This window comes from Schistocerca cancellata, chromosome 9 (genome assembly GCF_023864275.1).
Source record: "Schistocerca cancellata isolate TAMUIC-IGC-003103 chromosome 9, iqSchCanc2.1, whole genome shotgun sequence".
Lineage (NCBI taxonomy): Eukaryota > Metazoa > Arthropoda > Insecta > Orthoptera > Acrididae > Schistocerca > Schistocerca cancellata.
In genome coordinates, this window is record NC_064634.1 from 189,503,009 (window position 1) to 189,524,756 (window position 21,748).

General features: G+C 39.2%; 1 protein-coding gene across 1 annotated transcript in view; it reads left to right on the top strand.

The window, feature by feature from the left end:
* The window catches only part of LOC126100437 (synaptic vesicle 2-related protein), a 113,584-nt gene extending 92,667 nt beyond the window's left edge, over nucleotides 1–20,917 (top strand). Inside the window, exons 10-14 of the mRNA XM_049911041.1 lie at nucleotides 852–1,039; nucleotides 7,843–7,954; nucleotides 8,190–8,274; nucleotides 10,177–10,266; nucleotides 20,014–20,917. Of these exons, the coding sequence (XP_049766998.1) occupies nucleotides 852–1,039; nucleotides 7,843–7,954; nucleotides 8,190–8,274; nucleotides 10,177–10,266; nucleotides 20,014–20,166 (628 nt within the window). The 3' untranslated portion in view covers nucleotides 20,167–20,917. The remainder of the gene's footprint in view (nucleotides 1–851; nucleotides 1,040–7,842; nucleotides 7,955–8,189; nucleotides 8,275–10,176; nucleotides 10,267–20,013) is intronic.
* The last annotated feature ends 831 nt before the right edge of the window (nucleotides 20,918–21,748 follow it).

The window sequence follows — 21,748 nt, forward strand, 5'->3', positions numbered from 1 at the left end:
CCACATCGGCAACTTGCAAGTCAATGATGATTAAAATGATGGTGAAAGGCACACAACACCCAGTCCCCTGCCGGGAATCAAATCCGGACCCCCTGCGTGGTAGGCAGTAACGTTACCGCTACGCTACGGAGGCGGACTGAATGAAGGAAAAACTCTACTTTTTGCCTAGGAGATTTTTAAACATTTTCCTATTAGTCTGGGCTTGTCACCAAGCGACTTTCATCTTTTTCCCCAAGATAAAGGCCTGGCTGACTACTCAGCACCTCATGATTAGCCATAAGCTCAACAACAGTGTCAACAACTGGCCAAAGTAACAAGTGATGCAATTCTTTGATGAAGTGATGGTTAAGGCAGTGCCATAGTACAACAGATGTTTGGTTTAAGGTGGTGACTGTGGAGAAGTAATGTCAACATGCAAATGCAGATTGTATATACATTTTCCCCTTCTTAAAAAAAATAAATAAATAAATAAATAAATAGCAGTGAGAGGTTAATTTAAGAATAGCGCTTGTACAATGTGCCATTTCTACTTCAATGTTCATGCTCAGTGTAAAATGCAAACCACATGTGTAGTACTACCACTGCATGAGGAATGGGGAGCTTATTCTGCCCACATACTTTTCTCTCTATTAGTCATTATGCTGGAAGGAGATTGCTTCCTCAGCTCCCTCCAGAACCCTTCTGTTAACAACCAAGATTTCTCAAAAACTTCCTGAAAATGACAAGGAGGGAGACCACCAGACAGTTATTGAATCTGTGAAGTCACCCTTCTTGCAGAGAGTTCTAATAATGGCATATTTTAAACTGTGTGGGAAACACTGTGTGATCATTTATACTATGCTCTTTGTCAGGACTGCATGTGCCTTCTGCTATTATGGCGTCGTCCTCATGACAACAGAACTTTTTGAGGCTGCAGATGGTACTTGTTCACTTGCAGCAACCGTCCTTCGACCAGTTGACACTTGTAGTGCTGACTGTCGTGAACTTGCTGCCACTGATTACATGGATCTTCTCTGGACTACACTTGCAGAGTTTCCAGGTTTGTTTACACATTAAAATAGAGAGGAAAATCAAAAGTATAGGGTGCTCTGTTAGCAAGTAACACATTGACCATAGACTTGTGTGCACGTATATTTTAAAAGTACACTTCCATAAATTAAATTTAGCAAGAATTTGTGGTATTCACAGATTAAATTTATTGTAAAAAGCGATTTTCTTATATTAATGTTTATTCAGTTCAATCTTGATTTCACTTGTCAGTCTGGGACCCTTACCAATTAGAATTAGTGGAGGTAGAGACAATACAAATGAGAGCAACATCATTTCTCCCGTGCTGTATCCACAGATGGAACATGAAAAGGTGGGAATGAATGTAGTACATGAAACAGCCATGTTCAGACACTGTACAAACATAAATATTTCAATGAAACGTGCAGGAACAGTGGCATAGGTATTACATCATTATGCCATGTAATCATTATTTACTTCAGTGCATTTTGTCAGTCATGGAATGAGTTTTTTAATACCTGCTTCTCCACTTGGATTTTTCACTGCCCCATCATTAGAAAAATTCTTTCCACCTACATATTCCTTCAATTTAGGAAATAAATGGTAGTCACTAGGCACAAAATCAGTATTTTGGTAAGAGGGGTAGTGTAAAAGACTCCTACGAAGTGAGGTCATCAAGTCTTGCGTTACTCAAGCAAAATGGTGGCCTAGTGCTGTCATTAAGGAGGAAGACTCCCTTCGTCAGCGTTCCATAGTGTTTGTTCTTTATGGCTCTGCGAAGTTTCTTGAGGGCCTCACAGAAGTTTCTTGAGTTCCTCACATTATCGTACACAGGCGAGAATTCGACAAGCAGAACCCCTTTTCTGACTCAGAAATTGGTTGCCATAACTTCATGATCTGATTACTGAGATTTGAATTTTTTTGTTGAAAGGGAAAGAGTGTGATGCAACTGCATTGGATGTTATTTGTTTTGTAGGGCATGAATGGTAAACTGATGTCTCATTTCTTGTCACTGTGAAATCAAGAAAAATCCCCCCATCACTCACAAAATGATCAAGAAACTCTTGTAGCTTTGACTCTGTTGATTGATTTTGTGTTCTGCTGTAAGCATATTCAGAGCCCACTGTACACAACTTCTAATATCTTAGTTGATCCGTCACATTTTCATGAACAATGGTTCAAGAAACTACATATACAGTTTGTATAGGTCATCAGTAGTTGCATGGCAATCGGAAGAAATATGCTCTTCAAGTTTTTGCACCAGTTAATCAGGCATTCACTTCTCTCTTCATTGTGAATTTCTGTTCTTGTGAAAGTGAAAATCCATACCTGTTTATCACATGTTGGTGTCACATAACCATGTTTATGCCCTTGGCATTCAGCTAGTGTATCACAGCACACACTTCACACTTGGTGGGGTACAGAATGAGAGCACTTATCTTTAACTGGCACCACAATAAGCATCAGCATAAGCATAAGCATTTGTTTCACTGTTGCTACCATACACAAAAATGGTACTAACCATGGGAAACTTAATTCCATGGTAGAGCTATAGGCCTTACAACTTTACTTTCTGGATATCGCTCATACTACTCAAGAGGATGTCGTTATCAGGAGAAAGAAAACTGGCGTTCTATGGATCGGAGTGTGGAATGCCAGATCCCTTAATCGAGCAGGTAGGTTAGAAAATTTAAAAAGGAAATGGATAGTTAGATATAGTGGGAATTAGTGAAGTTCGGTGGCAGAAGGAACAAGGCTTCTGGCCAGGTGAATACAGGGTTATAAATACAAAATCAAATAGGGGTAATGCAGGAGTAGGATTAATAATGAATAAAAAAATAGGAGTGCGGGTAAGCTACTACAAACAGCATAGTGAACGCATTATTGTGGCCGAGATAGACACGAAGCCCACGCCTACTACAGTAGTACAAGTTTATATGCCAACTAGCTCTGCAGATGATGAAGAAATTGATGAAATTTATGATGAGATAAAAGAAATTATTCAGATAGTGAAGGGAGACAAAAATTTAATAGTCATGGGTGACTGGAATTCGAGTGTAGGAAAAGGGAGAGAAGGAAACATAGTAGGTGAATATGGATCAGGGGTAAGAAATGAAAGAGGAAGCCGTCTGTAAGAATTTTGCACAGGGCATAACTTAATCATAGCTAACACTTGGTTCAAGAATCATAAAAGAAGGTTGTATACATGGAAGAATCCTGGAGATACTAAAAGGTATCAGATAGATTATATAATGGTAAGACAGAGATTTAGGAACCAGGTTTTAAATTGTAAGACATTTCCAAGGGCAGATGTGGACTCTGAGCACAATCTATTGGTTATGAACTGCAGATTAAAATTGAAGAAACTGCAAAAAGGTGGGAATTTAAGGAGATGGGACCTGGATAAACTGACTAAACCAGAGGTTGTACAGAGTTTCAGGGAGAGCATAAGGGAACAATTGACAGCAGTGGGGGAAAGTAGTACAGTAGAAGAAGAATGGGTAGCTCCGAGGGATGTAGTAGTGAAGGCAGCAGAGGATCAAGTAGGTAAAAAGATGAGGGCTAGTAGAAATCCTTGGGTAACAGAAGAAATATTGAATTTAATTGATGAAAGGAGGAAACATAATAACACACTAAATGAAGCAGGCAAAAAGGAATACAAACGTCTCAAAAACGAGATTGACAGGAAGTGCAAAATGGCTAAGCAGGGATGGCTAGAGGACAAATGTAAGGATGTAGAGGCTTATCTCACTAGGGGTAAGATAGATACTGCCTACAGGAAAATTAAAGAGACCTTTGGAGAAAAGAGAACTACTTGTATGAATATCAAGAGCTCAGATGGAAACCCAGTCCTAACCAAAGAAGGGAAAGCAGAAAGGTGGAAGGAGTATATAGAGGGTCTATACAAGGGCGATGTACTTGAGGACAATATTATAGAAATGGAAGAGAATGTAGATGAAGATGAAATGGGAGATACGATATTGCATGAAGAGTTTGACAGAGCACTGAGAGACCTGAGCCGAAACAAGGCCCCGGGAGTAGACAACATTCCATTAGGACTACTGACGGCCTTGGGAGAGCCAGTCCTGACAAAACTCTACCATCTTGTGAGCAAGATGTATGAGACAGGCAAAGTACCCTCAGACTTCAAAAAGAATATAATAATTCCAATCCCAAAGAAAGCAGGTGTTGACAGATATGAAAATTACCAAACTATCAGTTTAATAAGTCACAGCTGCAAAATACTTACGCGAATTCTTTACAGACGAATGGAAAAACTGGTAGAAGCCGACCTCGGGGAAGATCAGTTTGGATTCTGTAGAAATATCGGAACACGTGAGGCAATACTGACCTTACGACTTATCTTAGAAGAAATATTAAGGAAAGGCAAACCTACTTTTCTAGCATTTGTAGACTTAGAGAAAACTTTTGACAATGTTGACTGGAATACTCTCTTTCAAATTCTAAAGGTGGCAGGGGTAAAATACAGGGAGCGAAAGGCTATGTACAATTTGTACAGAAACCAGATGGCAGTTATAAGAGTCGAGGGACAGGAAAGGGAAGCAGTGGTTGGGAAGGGAGTGAGACAGGGTTGTAGCCTCTCCCCAATGTTATTCAATCTGTATACTGAACAAGCAGTAAAGGAAACAAAAGAAAAATTCGGAGTAGGTATTAAAATCCGTGGAGAAGAAATAAAAACTTTGAGGTTCGCTGATGACATTGTAATTCTGTCAGAGACAGCAAAGGACTTGGAAGAGCAGTTTGTACGGAATGGACAGTGTCTTGAAAGGAGGATATAAGATGAACATCAACAAAAGCAAAACGAGGATAATGGAATGTAGTCGAATTAAGTCGGGTGATGCTGAGGGAATTAGATTAGGAAATGAGACACTTAAAGTAGTAAAGGAGTTTTGCTATTTGTGGAGCAAAATAACTGATGATGGTCGAAGTAGAGAAGATATAAAATGTAGACTGGCAATGGCAAGGAAAGCGTTTCTGAAGAAGAGAAATTTGTTAACATCGAGTATAGATTTAAGTGTCAGGAAGTCGTTGTTGAAAGTATTTGTATGGAGTGTAGCCATGTATGGAAGTGAAACATGGACGATAAATAGTTTGGACAGGAAGAGAATAGAAGCTTTCGAAATGTGGTGCTACAGAAGAATGCTGAAGATTAGATGGGTAGATCACATAACTAATGAGGAGGTATTTAATAGAATTGGGGAGAAGAGGAGATTGTGGCACAACTCGATGAGAGGAATGGACCGGTTGGTAGGACATGTTCTGAGGCATCAAGGGATCTCAAATTTAGCATTGGAGGGCAGTGTGTAGGGTAAAAATCGTACAGGGAGACCAAGAGATGAATACACTAAGCAGATTCAGAAGGATGTAGGTTGCAGTAGGTACTGGGAGATGAAAAAACTTGCACAGAATAGGGTAGCATGGAGAGCTGCATCAAACCAGTCTCAGGACTGAAGACCACAACAACAACATCGCTCATACTACACTGAAGAGCCAAAGGTACACTTGCCTAATATTGTGTAGGGACCCTGTGAGCACACAGAAATCCCGCATGGCATGGACTCGACTGATGTCTGAAGTAGTGTTGGAGGGAATTGACACCATGAATCCTGCAGGGCTGTCCATAAATCTGTAAGAGTACCAGGGGGATGGAGATCTCTTCTGAACAGCATGCTGCAAGGCATTCCAGATATACTCAGTAATGTTCATGTCTGGGGACTTCGGTGGCCAGCAGAAGTGTTTAAACTCAGAAGAGTGTTCCTGGAGCCACTCTGTAGCAATTCTGGATGTGTGGGGTGCCACATTGTCCTGCTTGAATTGCCCAAGTCCGTCGGAATGCACAACAGGCATGAATGGATGCAGGTGATCAGACAGGATGCTTACATACATGTCACTTGTCAGAGTCATATCTAGAAGTAACAGGGGTCCAATATCACTCCAACTGCACATGCCTCCACCTGCTTGAACAGTCTCCTGCTGACATCCAGGGTCCATGGATTCATGAGGTTGTCTCCATACCCATACATGTCCATCCACTCGTTGCAATTTGAAACGAGACTCGTCCAACCAAGCAACATGTTTCCAGTCATCAGCATTCCAATGTCGGTGTTGATGAGGCTAGTCGAGTCGTAAAGCTTAGTGTCGTACAGTCTTCAAGGGTACAAGAGTGGTCCTTCAGCTTCGAAAACCCGTATCGATGATGTTTCATTGAATGGTTTGCATGCTGACACTTGTTGGTGGTCCAACATTGAAATCTATAGCAGTTTGCAGAAGGATTGCACTTCTGTCACGTTGAACGATTCTCTTCAGTCGTTATTGGTTCTGTTCTTGCAGGATCTTATTCTGGCTGCAGTAGTGGTGGAGATTTGATGTTTTACTGGATTCCTGATATTCACAATTTATTTGTGAAATGGTCATGTGGGAAATCCCCACTTTATTGCTACCTCAGAGATGCTGTGTCCCATCCCTCGTGCACTGACTATAACACCATGTTCTAACTCACTTAAATCTTGATACCCTGTCATTGTAACAGCAGTAATTGATCTAACAACTGTGCCACACACTTGTTATATCATATAGGCATTGGTGACTGCAGTGCCGTAATCTACCTGTTTACATATCTCTGTATTTGAATATGCATGTGTATACCAGTTTCTTTGGCACTTCAGTGTTATAACTTCATTCATATTACTCTTAAACAAAAGTTGACCTTGATAATTTTTATATTTTAGATATATTAGCTGTCTGCCAATATGCATTTAGCTGCACAGTTCTGTGACTGTGAATTTTTACATGTAAAGCATCAGCATTGTTTTGATAGTGTGATTAGTTAGATTTATCAAAACAAAAATTAATTAAATGAAACAGTACGTCATGTTATACTGAGAGGTACACACAAAAAACTGCACTTCATAAAATATTTTGGCTGCAACAAGGTAAAGAATAAATTATTTAAACTTCACTGCCATTTATGTGTGTTATCTCATTTCAAGTTTGGCAGGAATTCTGCACAGTTCAGATCGTCCTTACTGCCTTATAAGACTCCTGCCAGTTTAGTCTCATTGCCTGTTACTTCAGAAAGGGGAAACTGATGTGAAATAATGTAGTTTTCTTCAAATGGCTAACGCTGATTAAAGGTTAACAAACATAATTTTATTCATTTTCAGACAAAAGCCTTATAAGCATTCACAAACTATTCTGGTATAGCATTAAAAAAACTTTGCCGAAATGTACGGTTCATATTTTCATACTACAGTGATCAAAAATATCCTGTTGTCTAGCAGGAACAGAGATCAGGCATTAACCAGCACCGTTTTGACAAAATACTATCTGGTGTCTTCTTACTCAACTATTTTATTTATGCTGAGTGCTTGCTCTATATTAACAGAGCAACAGTTCCAAAAGATATTTATTAAAAACATTGTCTTTAATGTAGGATGTTCACACATTGTGTTATGTTTACCAAAGACTCATTTAAAGGTTTTTGTAATAAGGACCATTTTAATCAAATAACTCACGTAATAGCATGGGTTTGAATTACTCAGAACTATTTTAATCGAATAACTCACTTAATATCAAAGGTTTGAATTCCTCAGATATTAGACCAAAATGTGCTTTACATTTAGTTATGACAAATATTGTAGACAGTGGTTCAGTTGTTTTGTTGTTCATGCTCTCATGTGTGCAAACACCCTCCTCCTCCACACTTGCACACCCTCCCCTCCTTCCCCCCCCCCCCCCCCACACACACACACTTATGTAGCATTACATATGTGCTAGAAATTTTATCTAAAGATGCATTTATCTCCTTCTCAGGTATATTTGCCACTATATTTGTTATTGAAAGGTTCGGTCGACGGAACACAATGGCTGTGCAGTTCGTGATTTTCACCATCTGTATTTGCTTCCTCTTTATTTGTACAAGCAAGTGAGTAATATTTTTAGTGTCACTAATATTATGCCTTTGCTATTTTATTCATTACTGGCTGATTGCATAGTGTAGTCCAGATAATTTTTTCTCAGAATGTAAAAAGATCAGGAAACATTTGTTTTGAACAATTAGTTCTGTAATATATTTGATTTTTTTTTCCCCTTACTAATGTTGTACACAGTTTCTTAAATTTTCCTGCAGAATCTAAAATTTTGTGACATTCCACTTACAGCCGAGGTTTCCTGACATCAGTCCTCTTTTTGGCAAGAGGTATCATTGCAGGAGTGTTCCAAGCTGCATATGTTTATACACCAGAGGTAAGAAACATGTGAGGAGACCTCAATATTGATCGTTTCATGTTGTTGATTGTTTATGGATGTAAATGTTATATGAAGCAGCAGCACTTATAGTTAAATTTTTATAATCAAAATTGGTTTATGTTGTTGACATAAGCATATCTGAGCTGTCAGTTACTGTGGCTAATGATTTAGAAGAAAAGTTATAAGGATATACTATAATGCAGATAACTATCAGTTATTTCCATGCTGGCAACTACTAAGCCATATGGTACAGTGACTAAGATACTGTATATGCCTGCACAGTAACACCAGTTCAGATCCACATCCAGCTACCCAGATTAAGGTTTTCTGTGGTTTACCAAACTCGAGGACAAATGATGGGTTGGTTCTTTTACAAAGGACAAAATCAATGTTCTTTCTGTGTCCAGCTTGTGCTTCCTCCCTGATGACATCATTGTAAAAGGTTGTTTCATTCCATATTTCCTTCCTTCTTTGCTTGTAAAGTATAATATTTTCAAATGTCTTTTTATGTGGTGCTTGGTTTCCGATTAAACAATTGTACAGATGCACTGGCACATACTGCATGTCATGCCTAATGTTCATACCTCTCTCTCTCTCTCTTGCCCCACTCTCTCTCCCTCTCTCTCTCTCTCTCTCTCTCTCTCTCTCTCTCTCTCGCCCCTTGCTCTCTCTCTCTCGCCCCTTGCTCTCTTGCTCTCTCTCTCTCGCCACACGCTCTCTCTCTCTCTCGCCACACGCTCTCTCTCTCTCGCCACACGCTCTCTCTCTCTCGCCACACGCTCTCTCTCTCTCTCGCCACACGCTCTCTCTCTCTCTCGCCACACGCTCTCTCTCTCTCGCCACACGCTCTCTCTCTCTCGCCACACGCTCTCTCTCTCTCGCCACACGCTCTCTCTCTCTCGCCACACGCTCTCTCTCTCTCGCCACACGCTCTCTCTCTCTCGCCACACGCTCTCTCCCTCCCCCCACGCTCTCTGTCTTGCCCCCCGCTCTCTCCTTCCCCCCCACACTCTGCCTTGCCCCACACTCTCTCCCCCCCCCACGCTCTCTCTCCCCCCCACTCTCCCCCCACTCTCCCCCCACTCTCCCCCCCACTCTCCCCCCACTCTCCCCCCCACTCTCCCCCCCACTCTCCCCCCACTCTCCCCCCACTCTCCCCCCACTCCCCCCCACTCTCCAACCCCTCTCTCCCCCCCACACTCCCCCCAATCTCCCCTCCACACTGCCCATTCTCTCCACCCAGTCTACCTACCCCCCCACTCTCCCTCCCTCCCCCGTGCTCCCTCCCTCCCTCCCCCGCGCTCCCTCCCTCCCTCCCCCGCGCTCCCTCCCTCCCTCCCCCGCGCTCCCTCCCTCCCTCCCCCGCGCTCCCTCCCTCCCTCCCCCGCGCTCCCTCTCCCGCGCTCCCTCCCTCCCTCTCCCGCGCTCCCTCCCTCCCTCTCCCGCGCTCCCTCCCTCCCTCTCCCGCGCTCCCTCCCTCCCTCCCCCGCGCTCCCTCCCTCCCTCCCCCGCGCTCCCTCCCTCCCTCCCCCGCGCTCCCTCCCTCCCTCCCCCGCGCTCCCTCCCTCCCTCCCCCGCGCTCCCTCCCTCCCTCCCTCCCTCCCCCGCGCTCCCTCGCCCGCGCTCCCTCCCTCCCTCCCTCGCCCGCGCTCCCTCCCTCCCTCCCCCTTTTTCTCCTTCACCTCCACCCCACCCTACCTCCACCCCCCTCCACCCTGACACTGGTAATTTAATAGTGCTTAATTTGTATGCCTGGTAGCTGCATCAGTTGTCCCTCTTGGAAAATACATTAACTTCATAAGATAATGATATTTCATTTTTTAAACTTGCTATAGTCACAAAGAAGTTTATATGTACATTCCTATTGTTGATTATGACAATATATGTATCTTTTCACAGGTGTATCCAACCCCTCTCCGAGCTGTTGGTGTAGGTACCTGCAGTGCCATGGCAAGATTAGGGGCAATGGTTACACCATATGTAGCCCAGGTCAGTAACTCAAAGTTAAAGCAAGTAACTCTATCAAATTAACATTTCTTTCCTCAGTAGAGCATAGAATGTGCAATTTCATGCTAGGTGAAGAGTGTGCAAGCACTGTGTTATACTGTGGAAACTATTCTCGTACTTATCTGTCAGCAGTCAGATGTGTTTAAAATATGAGTATGTTAGTTTCTTCTCTTTGATCTTCTAGTATCCACTCTTACTTAATATGTTATATCTAACTAACACAATGAAAGAAATGAGTGAGTGAATGAATGAATGAATATGCAACTTTATTGTGATGTATTGTCCCTTAACTCGGACTATGAATCAACGTAAAACTGCAAACACAGTTATATCAACATAGACCACTTCTACAATGTCATTACTACTGCTGAGCGTAAGTGAATCACTCATAAAAATAATTAGTTTTATGTAGTACAGCATAACTTATACTTTCTGTACAGAAATGAAGTTTATGGAACCTGCAATTATTTCAAAGTGTTTGGAACTGTGACTATTGATGATTCAACCATATCAAGCCCTATGTATCCTTATATTAATGGCAAATACTGTAGAAGTGGAATAATGCCAGTACTAATGATTAAAGGTACTTTGCCATCACTGGTCAGTAATAAATGGCTAGCTGCACAACTTCTCTGCACCTAAGAGTTTTGCCTACTAAACTTGCCCAGAGCTATATATAAATTATGCACATATTAAGCAGTGAAAAATCCAGAATGTAATAACAACAGGGTAGATTGCAATAGTAGCAATCTACCTCATTTCATATTGTTAATCGTGTATTAATGCTTCTTATCTGTGGTTATATAGAAGGCAGTATACTGACTGACTGACTGACTGACCACTCACTCACTCACTCACTCATTGCCAAACCCAAATCACTAAGTATATGAACTTCAAATTGGGAAAAGGTGTAGATCTTATGATGTAGGTGTCATTTAAAAGGGATTTTTTGAAATTATGCTTTTATGGGGACAAAGTAGGGGATGAAGGTTTTTTTCAGAATGTCGCTATTAAGGTAACTAGGAAGCTGGACCTACGAAAATTGGTATTTGATTTCTGGGTCAGAAATAAATAAATATTTGTTTTAGTATTTTTAGAAATTTAACCCCTATCAGGGTGAAATAGTGGATGAAAGTTATTTTAAAAAATAAATCATTGTTAAAGAGCTACTAAAGTATTTTTAAAGCTGTATCTATGAACATTGATATTTGACTTCTTGGTTACAAATAAAAAATATGTTTTGTGTTTTTTTGATTTCAATCCATAAGGGTTGAAGTAGGGGATGAAATGTTTAATGGAAATATTTCATTACAAAAACATTTTTAACACTAAATCTATGAAAATTTGGGTTTGATTCTCAGTTAGAAATGAAAAAGAAAATGTAGTTATTTTTTTTTTTTAATTCAACCTGTAAGGGGGTAAAATAGAACTAGACTGATTTACTGACTCATCATCGCTCAGCTCAAATCGTTAAGGATAGAAACTTGAAATTAGGATTGGGTGTGTATTTTACACTGTAGACATAGGTTAATAAGGGATTGTTAGAAAGTCCACTCCTAAGGATGAGAAATACGGGATGAAAGGCTTTTTGAAAATATAATGCTGTTAATGGAATATTTGAAGCTAGAACTATGAAAATTGAAGTTTGGTTTCTCAGTCAGAAATAAAAAAAATACATGTTTCAGCATTTTTAGAAATTCAACCCCTAATGGGGTAAAATGATGGGTGATTTTTTTTTAACTAAATCGTGTTTAAACATCTACTAAAGCATTTTTAAAGCTATGTCTATGAAGATTGGTATTTGATTTCTCGGCTATAAACATTAAAAAAAAATTCAGTGTTTTTAAAAATTCCATCCCCTGAGGGAATGAAATAGGGAATGAAAAGTTTTATGAAATTACTTCATTATGAAAGCCTTCTCAAAGCTAAATATATGAACAGGGTGTATACGACCCGGGACAACTGGGAAATCTGGGAAAAACCCGGGAGTTTTTTAGAATTCCGGGAATTTTTCATTGTTTTAGTTTTCAGTTAAATTTTTGTAATTTTGACTAGTAAGAACCGATACTCTAATAAAGGATGTTACTGTATCCCGATACTGCAGAATAATACTTCAACAATAAAACAAAAAAAGAGAGAAAAAACGAAAATAACTTAAATTGCAAAGGAAATGCGCCATACACAACAAGGACACACAGTGCTCATGCAAGCGTCTGCCAACAGCAAAATGTGTCAAAGGCTTTATGAAGAGTACGCAATGCTTCATAACAACAAATTGCCTCCGATGAGCGTGAAGTCAAACCTGTTTACATTAGGTCACATTTGAGCAGTAGATTCTCCCGCTTCTGGCTATAGGAATGTGGCTGTTGGCTGTGCAAGCAGTCACAGCAAGCAGCTAGATGCTACCGGGAAAAGGGGGTGCCAAATTCATATTCTTGAGGGGGAAAAAAACTTGTTTCACAAAGCACATAGCATCCAGTGCACGTTTTGTCTATTGATTATTCATATGATTTTGAAACGCTTCCCTGTTGGTTTTTGAACATTTTTGAACATATTTTAAGTTGATTTCTGAATGAATCATAAGCTGATTTTTGAAAGCGTACGTAGTGTACCTGATGTCTCTGTCAGGAGAATCCTCGTCACATCTAGGAATAAACTTTCCACAGACGAAAGGGGGCGGGGCTATACGAGCTGAGCAGAGTTAAGCCGAATGGATGAATGCCATTCGCTGTCTGATTTCGTGGTTGATTGGGTTTGCGAATGATCAGCATTGTTATAATTACTAGTGGAATCCATAGATTCAGACTACCAGAATGGAAGTAAACGACTGACAGGAATGACAGGTGAGGAAGATTACGTATTATTTTCTCGCTGTACTCAAGAAAATGAAATTTTGACAGAAAATTTTTGGCCAGGTCACTACACTAGTAAGGACCAGTTGTACAGTCCCCGGCTAGCAGCCACTTGAGTTCTATTCTGGAAGTAATGCGGAAAACATGTTGTACGAACATGTAATAACGCCTAACCGGAAAACAATCGCGGGATAACTAAACCTGTGATTCTGGCAGGGTTAGTGAAATTAATTGGTGAACAAATTTTGACAATGGCAGGTATAGCTGCAGAATTGGTGATAAGATTGTTAGTTAGAACGAGGAAGGAGAAGAAACGGGGACATCACACAAATTATGAAAGAGTAAGATGATTCCAAATTTATGTAAAATTTCTTAAAACTACTTTTCAATCTCATGCTTGAGAAGCTGGTGCGTATGAATGAAAAGTGAAACTATTTCCTAACATAAAGCTTTTTGCTTGTAGTTGGCCTAATAGGCATTTGATATTGGCACTTCGTGAATTATATTCTGTCGTGTTATAAAAATGGCCATTTGTGCCGAACCAGTCTCGTTTATTTGGTGTGTCTTACAAAATTGCTCCAATATTAGAAAGGCCTGTTTTGTTTTATCTAGCAAACAGTAACAAAATAGACGTAATCAGATCGAGAAACTACACCAGTCTTGGGTATTATTTGTGTTAACAGCTTTTTCAGTATTAGATAATGACATTTCAATTTTTCATGTAGCGAATTGTTTGATGAGCTTTGATGAGGTAATAGATTCTGTCGCAGAAAGGAAAGCATGCCATGTAAAGCTGTAGCAAGATTAGAGAGAAAAAAATGCTAGGAGTTAAGGATTGAGGAAATGTGTACTTCCTTGCGTGGCTCTTTTCTTTATTGGTTTTATGTATCCTATATTTAATTTTATGTCACACAAAACAGCAAGTTATTAGCTAATAGGCAATAAAGAGTGCAAATTTTCTGAAGAGTTCTTGTTCTCCCGATTACAAATAATCCCATCTGCTATTAATTGCAAGATTTTTTTTTTGAAGAGAGACAGGCTGTCAAACTGGCCGACTGAGAGCAGGAGAGGCACCACAGGACAACAGGACATTTCAGTTTCCACTATCCTGAATATAGTTTGATGGCATCTGTTACAAAATAAACACATTTCAATTCCACAGAGCTAAATACAGTGATGTGCGATAGAAGAATGCTTTGTCAAGAGGCATGGCACTGCACTTTGGCACACTTTAAGACCAAATAACATGTCTTACATTTCCTCAAACACACATGTTTTATGTTTCAGACTTTTCAGAAAGATGTGCGCTACAAGATGAACGTATTTTTGAAAATTCGATTTTTTTTGCAAATATTGTAGATCCGAGGCTGATGTGCAGAGCGCTCTGAGTTATAGTGAATAGTCTCCACGTGACCCATGTTTACATTTACCGATTTTGCTGTTTCCCCTTCGTTTACTCTCACGTCAAATGAAAACAAAACAGATAGCTGTGGCCGGGAGCTATCAGGTGAATTGAAATACATTCACATAATTACAGAAGGCTAAAATTTTTCATTAGTTTCAGATTTTATTTTATTTCCACCTTTCTGACTGTCAAGCATTAGTCGCCTTGCAGAACAATGAAGTTATTTTTGTCTGTTTGCTAAAGAAATTTTACTTTTATAACCTTTGCCGCAGAGGTAGTCAATGTATTTGAAACGAAATGTTTAATTCCACATTACTGGCTAGTTTCAACTGTTCACTGCATTTCAAGTGCACGTTTTTATCTTCTAGCTTTTAGCATGTATGGCATTATGACATAATAAAGAACCAAACATGATGTCATACAGTACTGATGCTCCAAGAAAATTTATATCCCGAAAACCATACTGAAAAGCTTAATATCAGGTGGAGTTCTACTTGATTAGGAATCTGGACATATGAATGTGCACTTTAAGTATGCACTTTAAATGTGCACATTGTAGTATGGTTCATGAAATTCCAATGCTCTTGGAGTATCCTCTGTTGTCTTGTTTCTTTTCTGACATAATGTATGACCTATCAATGTTTTACACGTATGTGCATACAGTCTTCCTACGTTGTGGTAGCTGCGCAAGCGCGGTGATGCCTGTTATCTGCGCTCTCTGGCAACTGCTGAAACAAACCTATTTCTAACAGGTCGTGGGAAAATATTGCGAATGGTCATTTGAAAAGTGTTACTTTCAAAGTAAATATTCTTTTACGTAAATTGAACTATGTGTGAGAATGTACCCTGAATTTCTTAAATCACAGAGCGTTTGACTCTCATTTAAAAATCAGCTCTTTGATGATGAGCCATTTAGAAGAATTTCGAACCCTGAAGATCAGACATTGGTCATTATTAAAAATATTACTGGCACATTTGTGTGATTGTTAAAGTGTAACACGTGCAAAAAAGATCAACATTATATGTGAAATCTTAGCTTCTCTTGCAGCTTATTAACCTTAGAGACCAATAATATATGTAAAAGCTTTGCTTTTCTTGTAGCAAAACTATGTATATTAGTTTAAACTGTTAACTTTCCCTGTTTGTGTGTTCGTGCTACGTAACAGTGATGATGCTGTTGGCTGACTATATCACGTATCCTATGCTCTGAATATCCGCTGTCATTGGCTGCTGAGATCACATGACATGAGCTATGACTGGCTTACAGAAACGCATTGCAATCTCCATTTCAGTGATTCGGAAAGTAACATATGGTGTTGTTTGGAGTTCCAATGTATACTTTTGTAATACGAAAATATGCAACGTACATGTTGCTGAACATAAAAAATATTTCCAAAAGTGTCTTTTTCTCTGAGTTTCGTTTTCAAAAGTGCCGGAAAATTCTACGCCCATGTATAAAACCTTGACCATTCAGAGGATTGATAAGGGAAAATATACTGTCACTTAACATGGAAAAAGCATGTTTTCACCCTGGAGAAAGTGTATTTTTAACAGGGAAATCTGGGAAAAATCTGGAAATTTTTCTTCCTTGTCCACGTATACACCCTGATGAAAATTATTTGGCTTCTCTGTTAGAAATAAAAGAAATATGTTTTTCACTGTTTTTGGAAGTATAACCTCCAAGGCAGCGACTAAGGGGATGAAAATTTCTGAGAAAATATTTCATTGTATTAAAAAAAAATTAAAACTAATTCTATAAAAATTTGGATTTCACTTCTAAGTCAGATATAAAGAAATGTGTGTTGTGGAGTGAAAGACCTATGGAAGTTTCACCACAAGAATTCAAAAAGCATGATTAATAAAAACCTTGGACTCCAGATATAAGAATCACTTTTTGGCCTTAATTAATGTGAAAAGTTTAAAGGTCTTGCAGTTATTGAACAACATAAAAATACAGTTAAAGAAAAACAAAAACACAACTTCGCAGACCATACTGTCCATGCGAGTGAAGCAGCGAGCACTAAGCTAGTATACAGTAATTGTACACAATGATTATTTTATATTGTTTGCGACAGTCTACAGCTTTTTCCATAATTTGTGAGAAAAGTTTCTTTTCTTCAAACTAATATTACAGTTTATTTTCTTAGCTTTCTTTCTTTGGACCTATAAAAAATAAAATAGGCAGAGTATTGGGCAGACATGGTATTCAGTCCATTTGCTGACATCTAAGAAAATTAGAGAGATAGTGTGTCCAGTAAAAGACAATCTTGGTCTTTGTTTCCGGAATTTATAAAATTCCTTATGAATGTGGTAGCAGTTACATTGGTCAGTCCGTACAAACAATGTCAGAACACTGCACAGAGCACTGACACAGTGTTAAATCTACATCTACATGATTACTCTGCAATTCACATGTAAGTGCTTGGCAGAAGGTTCATAGAATCCCTTCGAGACTGTTTCTCTTTTGTTTCATCCTTGAATAGCCTGTGAGAAAAACAAATGCATAAATCATTCTATGAAAGCTTCCAATTTCTCTTATTTATCACGATTGTCTTTTCTCCCTATGTAGGTGGGAATTAAAAAACATGGCTTGGCATTTGGAGGAAAAAGTTGGTGACTGTAATTCCGTGAAAAGATCTCTCTGCAATGGAAAAACTCTTAGTTTCAGTGATAGTCACTGGACTTGTGTTCTATATTCATGACACTCTCCTCTATTTCGTGAAAGTATTAAATGAGTTGCCCATCTTTGAAGTTTCTCAGTGTCCTCAAGTCTTTTCTAATTGGTAATAATACCGTACTATGTAAAAATACTCCAGAAGATGTGGACAAGCACAGTGGAGGCAGCTTCTTTAGCAGGTTTTTTGCATCTTTTAACTGGTCTGTCAGTAAAACAGTCTTTGGTTGACCTTCCCTACAATAATTTCTTGTGGATGATTCTAATTTACATTGTTCATAATTGTTGAGTTCGTGCGATGCACAATGAGATTGACAATGAAGTGGGGCTGTAGATTGTGAAGGAGTGACAGGGCAGAGGAAAGGGGGAATGTCGTGTAGGGAGTGTGGACTGTGCAGTAGGTTAGCAGAGATTGAGGCCAGAAAGATTATAGGAGTAAAGGATGTATTGCAAGGATAGCTCCCATCTGTGTAGTTCAGAAAATGTGATGTCGAAGTGAAGGATCTAGGTAGAAAGTGTTATGAAGTAGTCATTGAACTTCAGCGTGTTGTGCTCAGCATGATGTTCTGCCACTGGAAGGTCAACTTAACTCTCAGCCACAGTTTGGTGGACAGCTGATTGGTGGTCATACCTACATAAAGTGCTGTGCAGAAATTGCACCAAAGCCGGTATATGACAAGACTGCTTCCATAGGTGGCTGTACATCTGACAGGAATGGATAAGTCTGCGACAGGACTAGAGTAGGACATTCTGGGGAGACTGAATTGGGCAGGTCTTGCACTTAGGGCTTCTTCAAAGATAGGGCCTTTGCAACAGGGTGTTGGGAGTGGGGGTGGTATAGGACCTAGATGTTGTATAGATTGAGTGAGCAGTGAAATATCATTTCAGGAGTAATAGAAAGTATTGGTGGTAGGATGTCCTCATTTCCAGGCTTGGCAGCAAATAGTTGAAGCTGTGTTGAAGGATGTGGTTCAGTTTTTCCAGCCTGCAGTGATAAATGGATGAATAAGAGGGTGCTCCTTTTCGGCTGGTTCATGTGAATGGTGGGAGGATTAGGTGTGTATGAGGATATGGTGCAGGAAACCTATTTGCCGACTAGTTGTCTTTTTTTTTGGGGGGGGGGGGGGGGGAGTGGGAGGGGAGCTTGGCAAATGCCTGTTGTGAAGTCCTTCAGCATACTGGGCAATGGAATTCTCGGCACTGCAGATACAACATTCACGGCTGGTCAGGCTAAGTGGGAGTGATCTTTTGAAGTCTGTTACTCATGCTTGTTTTATAGATCTCAAATATAAATTTCAGAATAAGAAATATTCCAAGTTGTATGCTATTAACAAAAATGAAGAACGGCAACAACTCAGGCATACGTGGTGCATAGGCAGATGTAATGGGTCTGAGACTGGACTAGCTTTTGAGATACTGTGCTTTTTTTGTGTAAGTACATTAGCTCTCACACCTGATGACACTGGTGGCCAAATGTGCTGCAGGTGGATGCATGTGAGTGAATGTGTGTGTGAAAATGTAAGATCAATTTTCCCTAGAGTTATGAATAAACATGTAAATGCTGTAGTAGCTGGTGTACATTCTCGCCAAGAACTATTTCAGTGTATGGTGTAAGAGTTGACAGTTACGATATTGTGAAACAGTTCCCTGTTCCAGGTAATTCCTGACTTTAGACAGACAGTCACTTCTGCCATTATCGTGAACATTTATTCTTACACTCTTCAGTACGTAACACCATTGGTGATGCATAGTACCTCTATTCAGCATATTTGTTATGTATACAACACCCAGGATAAAATATTTCAGAGGTAAAATAGACCCTTCATTGAGATCTCTGGGCAGGTGCTACTCAGGACGTTGTCATCAAAACATAGTAAATGAGTGACTAAAGCAGTGAATGAGTTTTGCTATTTGGGAAGCAATATGATTGACAGTAAATGAAGTGGAAAGAATATAAATAGCAGATTTGCAGTGGCAAAAAAATCTTTTTCTGGAAAAGAGAAAAATGTTGGTCTATAATGTAGTAAATTTAAGTTTTAGGAAATTTTTCTGGTAGTATTTGTCTTGTGTGTAGCTTTAGATGACAAATAGTATAAACAAGAAGAGAGTAGAAACTTTTCAAAAATGGGTACTACAAAAGAATGCTGAAGATTAGATATGTAGGAACCCTAATAACTCATACAAAGTGATGTCCCCTCTGACATGTACTTCAGTGGTTTGCAGTGAATAGATGTAGATGTATATGTAGATAGGGTACCTAACAAAAAAGTGCTGAATGTAATAGGGGAGATAAGAAATTTATTGTGTAATTTGGTAATGGAGAGAAGTGTGGAGAGGACTACAGTAAGCAGGTTTAAATGTATGTAGATTGGAATAGTTATGCAGAGATGAAGAGACTTATGCAAGTTAGACTAGCATGGAGAGCTGTATCAATCCAGTCTTTGGACTGAAGAAGATAAACATTTTACTTTGGGCATTATGTAATCTGCGTTGTGTCTATTTCTACCAGCAGTAGAAGTTGGTGTTTGAAGGTTCAGACAGTACTTAGGAGAATGTACATATTGCTCTAAGTTTCTGTTGTGCTGTTATATAGGATGTACATACTAAATATATGTATCTGGAGTCAATGAAGCTTTCATGTTATAGTTCACTGTGTCTGGTGTCTATTTTGGGTTCCTTAATCTGAATTTAACGTTAATGTTAACTTTAGATATGTGCTAATTTTAATGGTATAAACTGGTGTTGTTGCCCTTATTTTGTTTATTTGCTTTTAGTTGTATGTCTTTTTTTTTTTTTAGGTCTTGATGCAGGCATCACTGATACTTGCTACAGCAGTGTACGCAGTGGCCGCCATAATGGCAGCCATAGCTTGTTTTCTATTGCCAGTTGAAACTCAAGGAAAGGAGATGAAGGATGCTGTTGCATCCAGACGAAATCCTTCTCCTCGTTGACACTGCATAGTAATTTTAAGTAATTTGTTAGTTATAGAAGTAGACGAAATTACAAGTCTCATCAAAGATCATGTGATACTGGGAATTGGGAGCCCCATAAAAATGTTATATGGGGTGACACAGTAATTATTGTGTTGCTGCTGTAGTGGCCAAGGAAGACCAAAAATGGGAAGCAGTGGATCGTAAACTTGATATTAACATTTCTTTACTATTAAGAGCTTGACAGCATAGTTGAGTAAGCATGAGAAAATTATTATATATTACTTATTGACATGCCTGTTATTGACTAGAGTTCAGAAGTGCTCAAACTGGAATGAGAATTCATTGCAGCTTTTTTTTTAATATGTTCATATTTTGCACATATAGACCAGAAACATTTAACAATTTCATTGATTCATAATGATGCTGTGCCAACAACTTCATATTTACCACATTTCAATATTCTTGAAAAAATTTCTTAAATCATCCATGGAATGTATTAATGGCATCTGTGGCGGCAAAGAAACAAGCGTATCTTCTTTGAGTTCAGATGCAAAAATGACTTTCACAAGATGAGTTCTGAAAGTCAGTTTGCCTGTTAACATGGCTAACAAAGTTAAAACAATCGGCTAACAAAGTTAAAACAATCATAGACTTTGTATTTTGTTAGGTACACATATCAAAGATTGTATGACCTGCCCATGTTCCACAGTTTCAACTGTGAAAGTACATGAATGTAATATACATATTAACCCATCCATGAAGAACTAGATTGGCTGTAACACATCAAAGCCGGCCGGAGTGGCCAAGCGGTTAAAGGCGCTACAGTCTGGAACCGCACAACCGCTACGGTCGCAGGTTCGAATCCTGCCTCGGGCAAGGATGTGTGTGATGTCCTTAGGTTAGTTAGGTTTAAGTAGTTCTAAGTTCTAGGGGACTTATAACCACAGCAGTTGAGTCCCATAGTGCTCAGAGCCATTTGAACCATTTTTTTAACACATCAAAATCATTTTGTGGAAGCCAGAAAGTTGTTGTAATAGATAACAGTTGAATAACAAATGTTTCAAAAAGTATCATTAGATAACCTGTACTGCTGCACCCAAATGTTATTTCACTTCTTATTCTCTGAATTTTAATCATTGTGACATATGGTAGTTGTCCTCCTTGTGTAGTCATGAATTTTTCCAGTATTATGCGTTAGAGTATTACATCATGTACACAACTGAATACTTTACTGATTCAGTAAGTTTAACAAATGTTGTACTGTAATAGGTAATGTTGAAATTGTGTGTACTAGCTGTACAATAACAATACAGAGCTCTTACTTCAGGGTGTGGAGTGAGATGAGTCATTTCTCAAAAAGTGTCTGAAAGAGATTTATTTAATGTTGTGTATAATATATTTTGTGCATGTTGTTTCTCATGTAAATAATTTCAGTGTAAAACAGTTGCATTTATTAGGTGTATCTTACAGTTGTATAACTGCAGCCATTGCTGAAATGGAAAGAAATAAGCTCAAGGGTTTGCCCTGTATGATTGTAGTTTCAGTGAGTTTTGTGTTCTGCCATAAGGGTTATTTCTTTGTGATTTGTGATTCTTGCAGA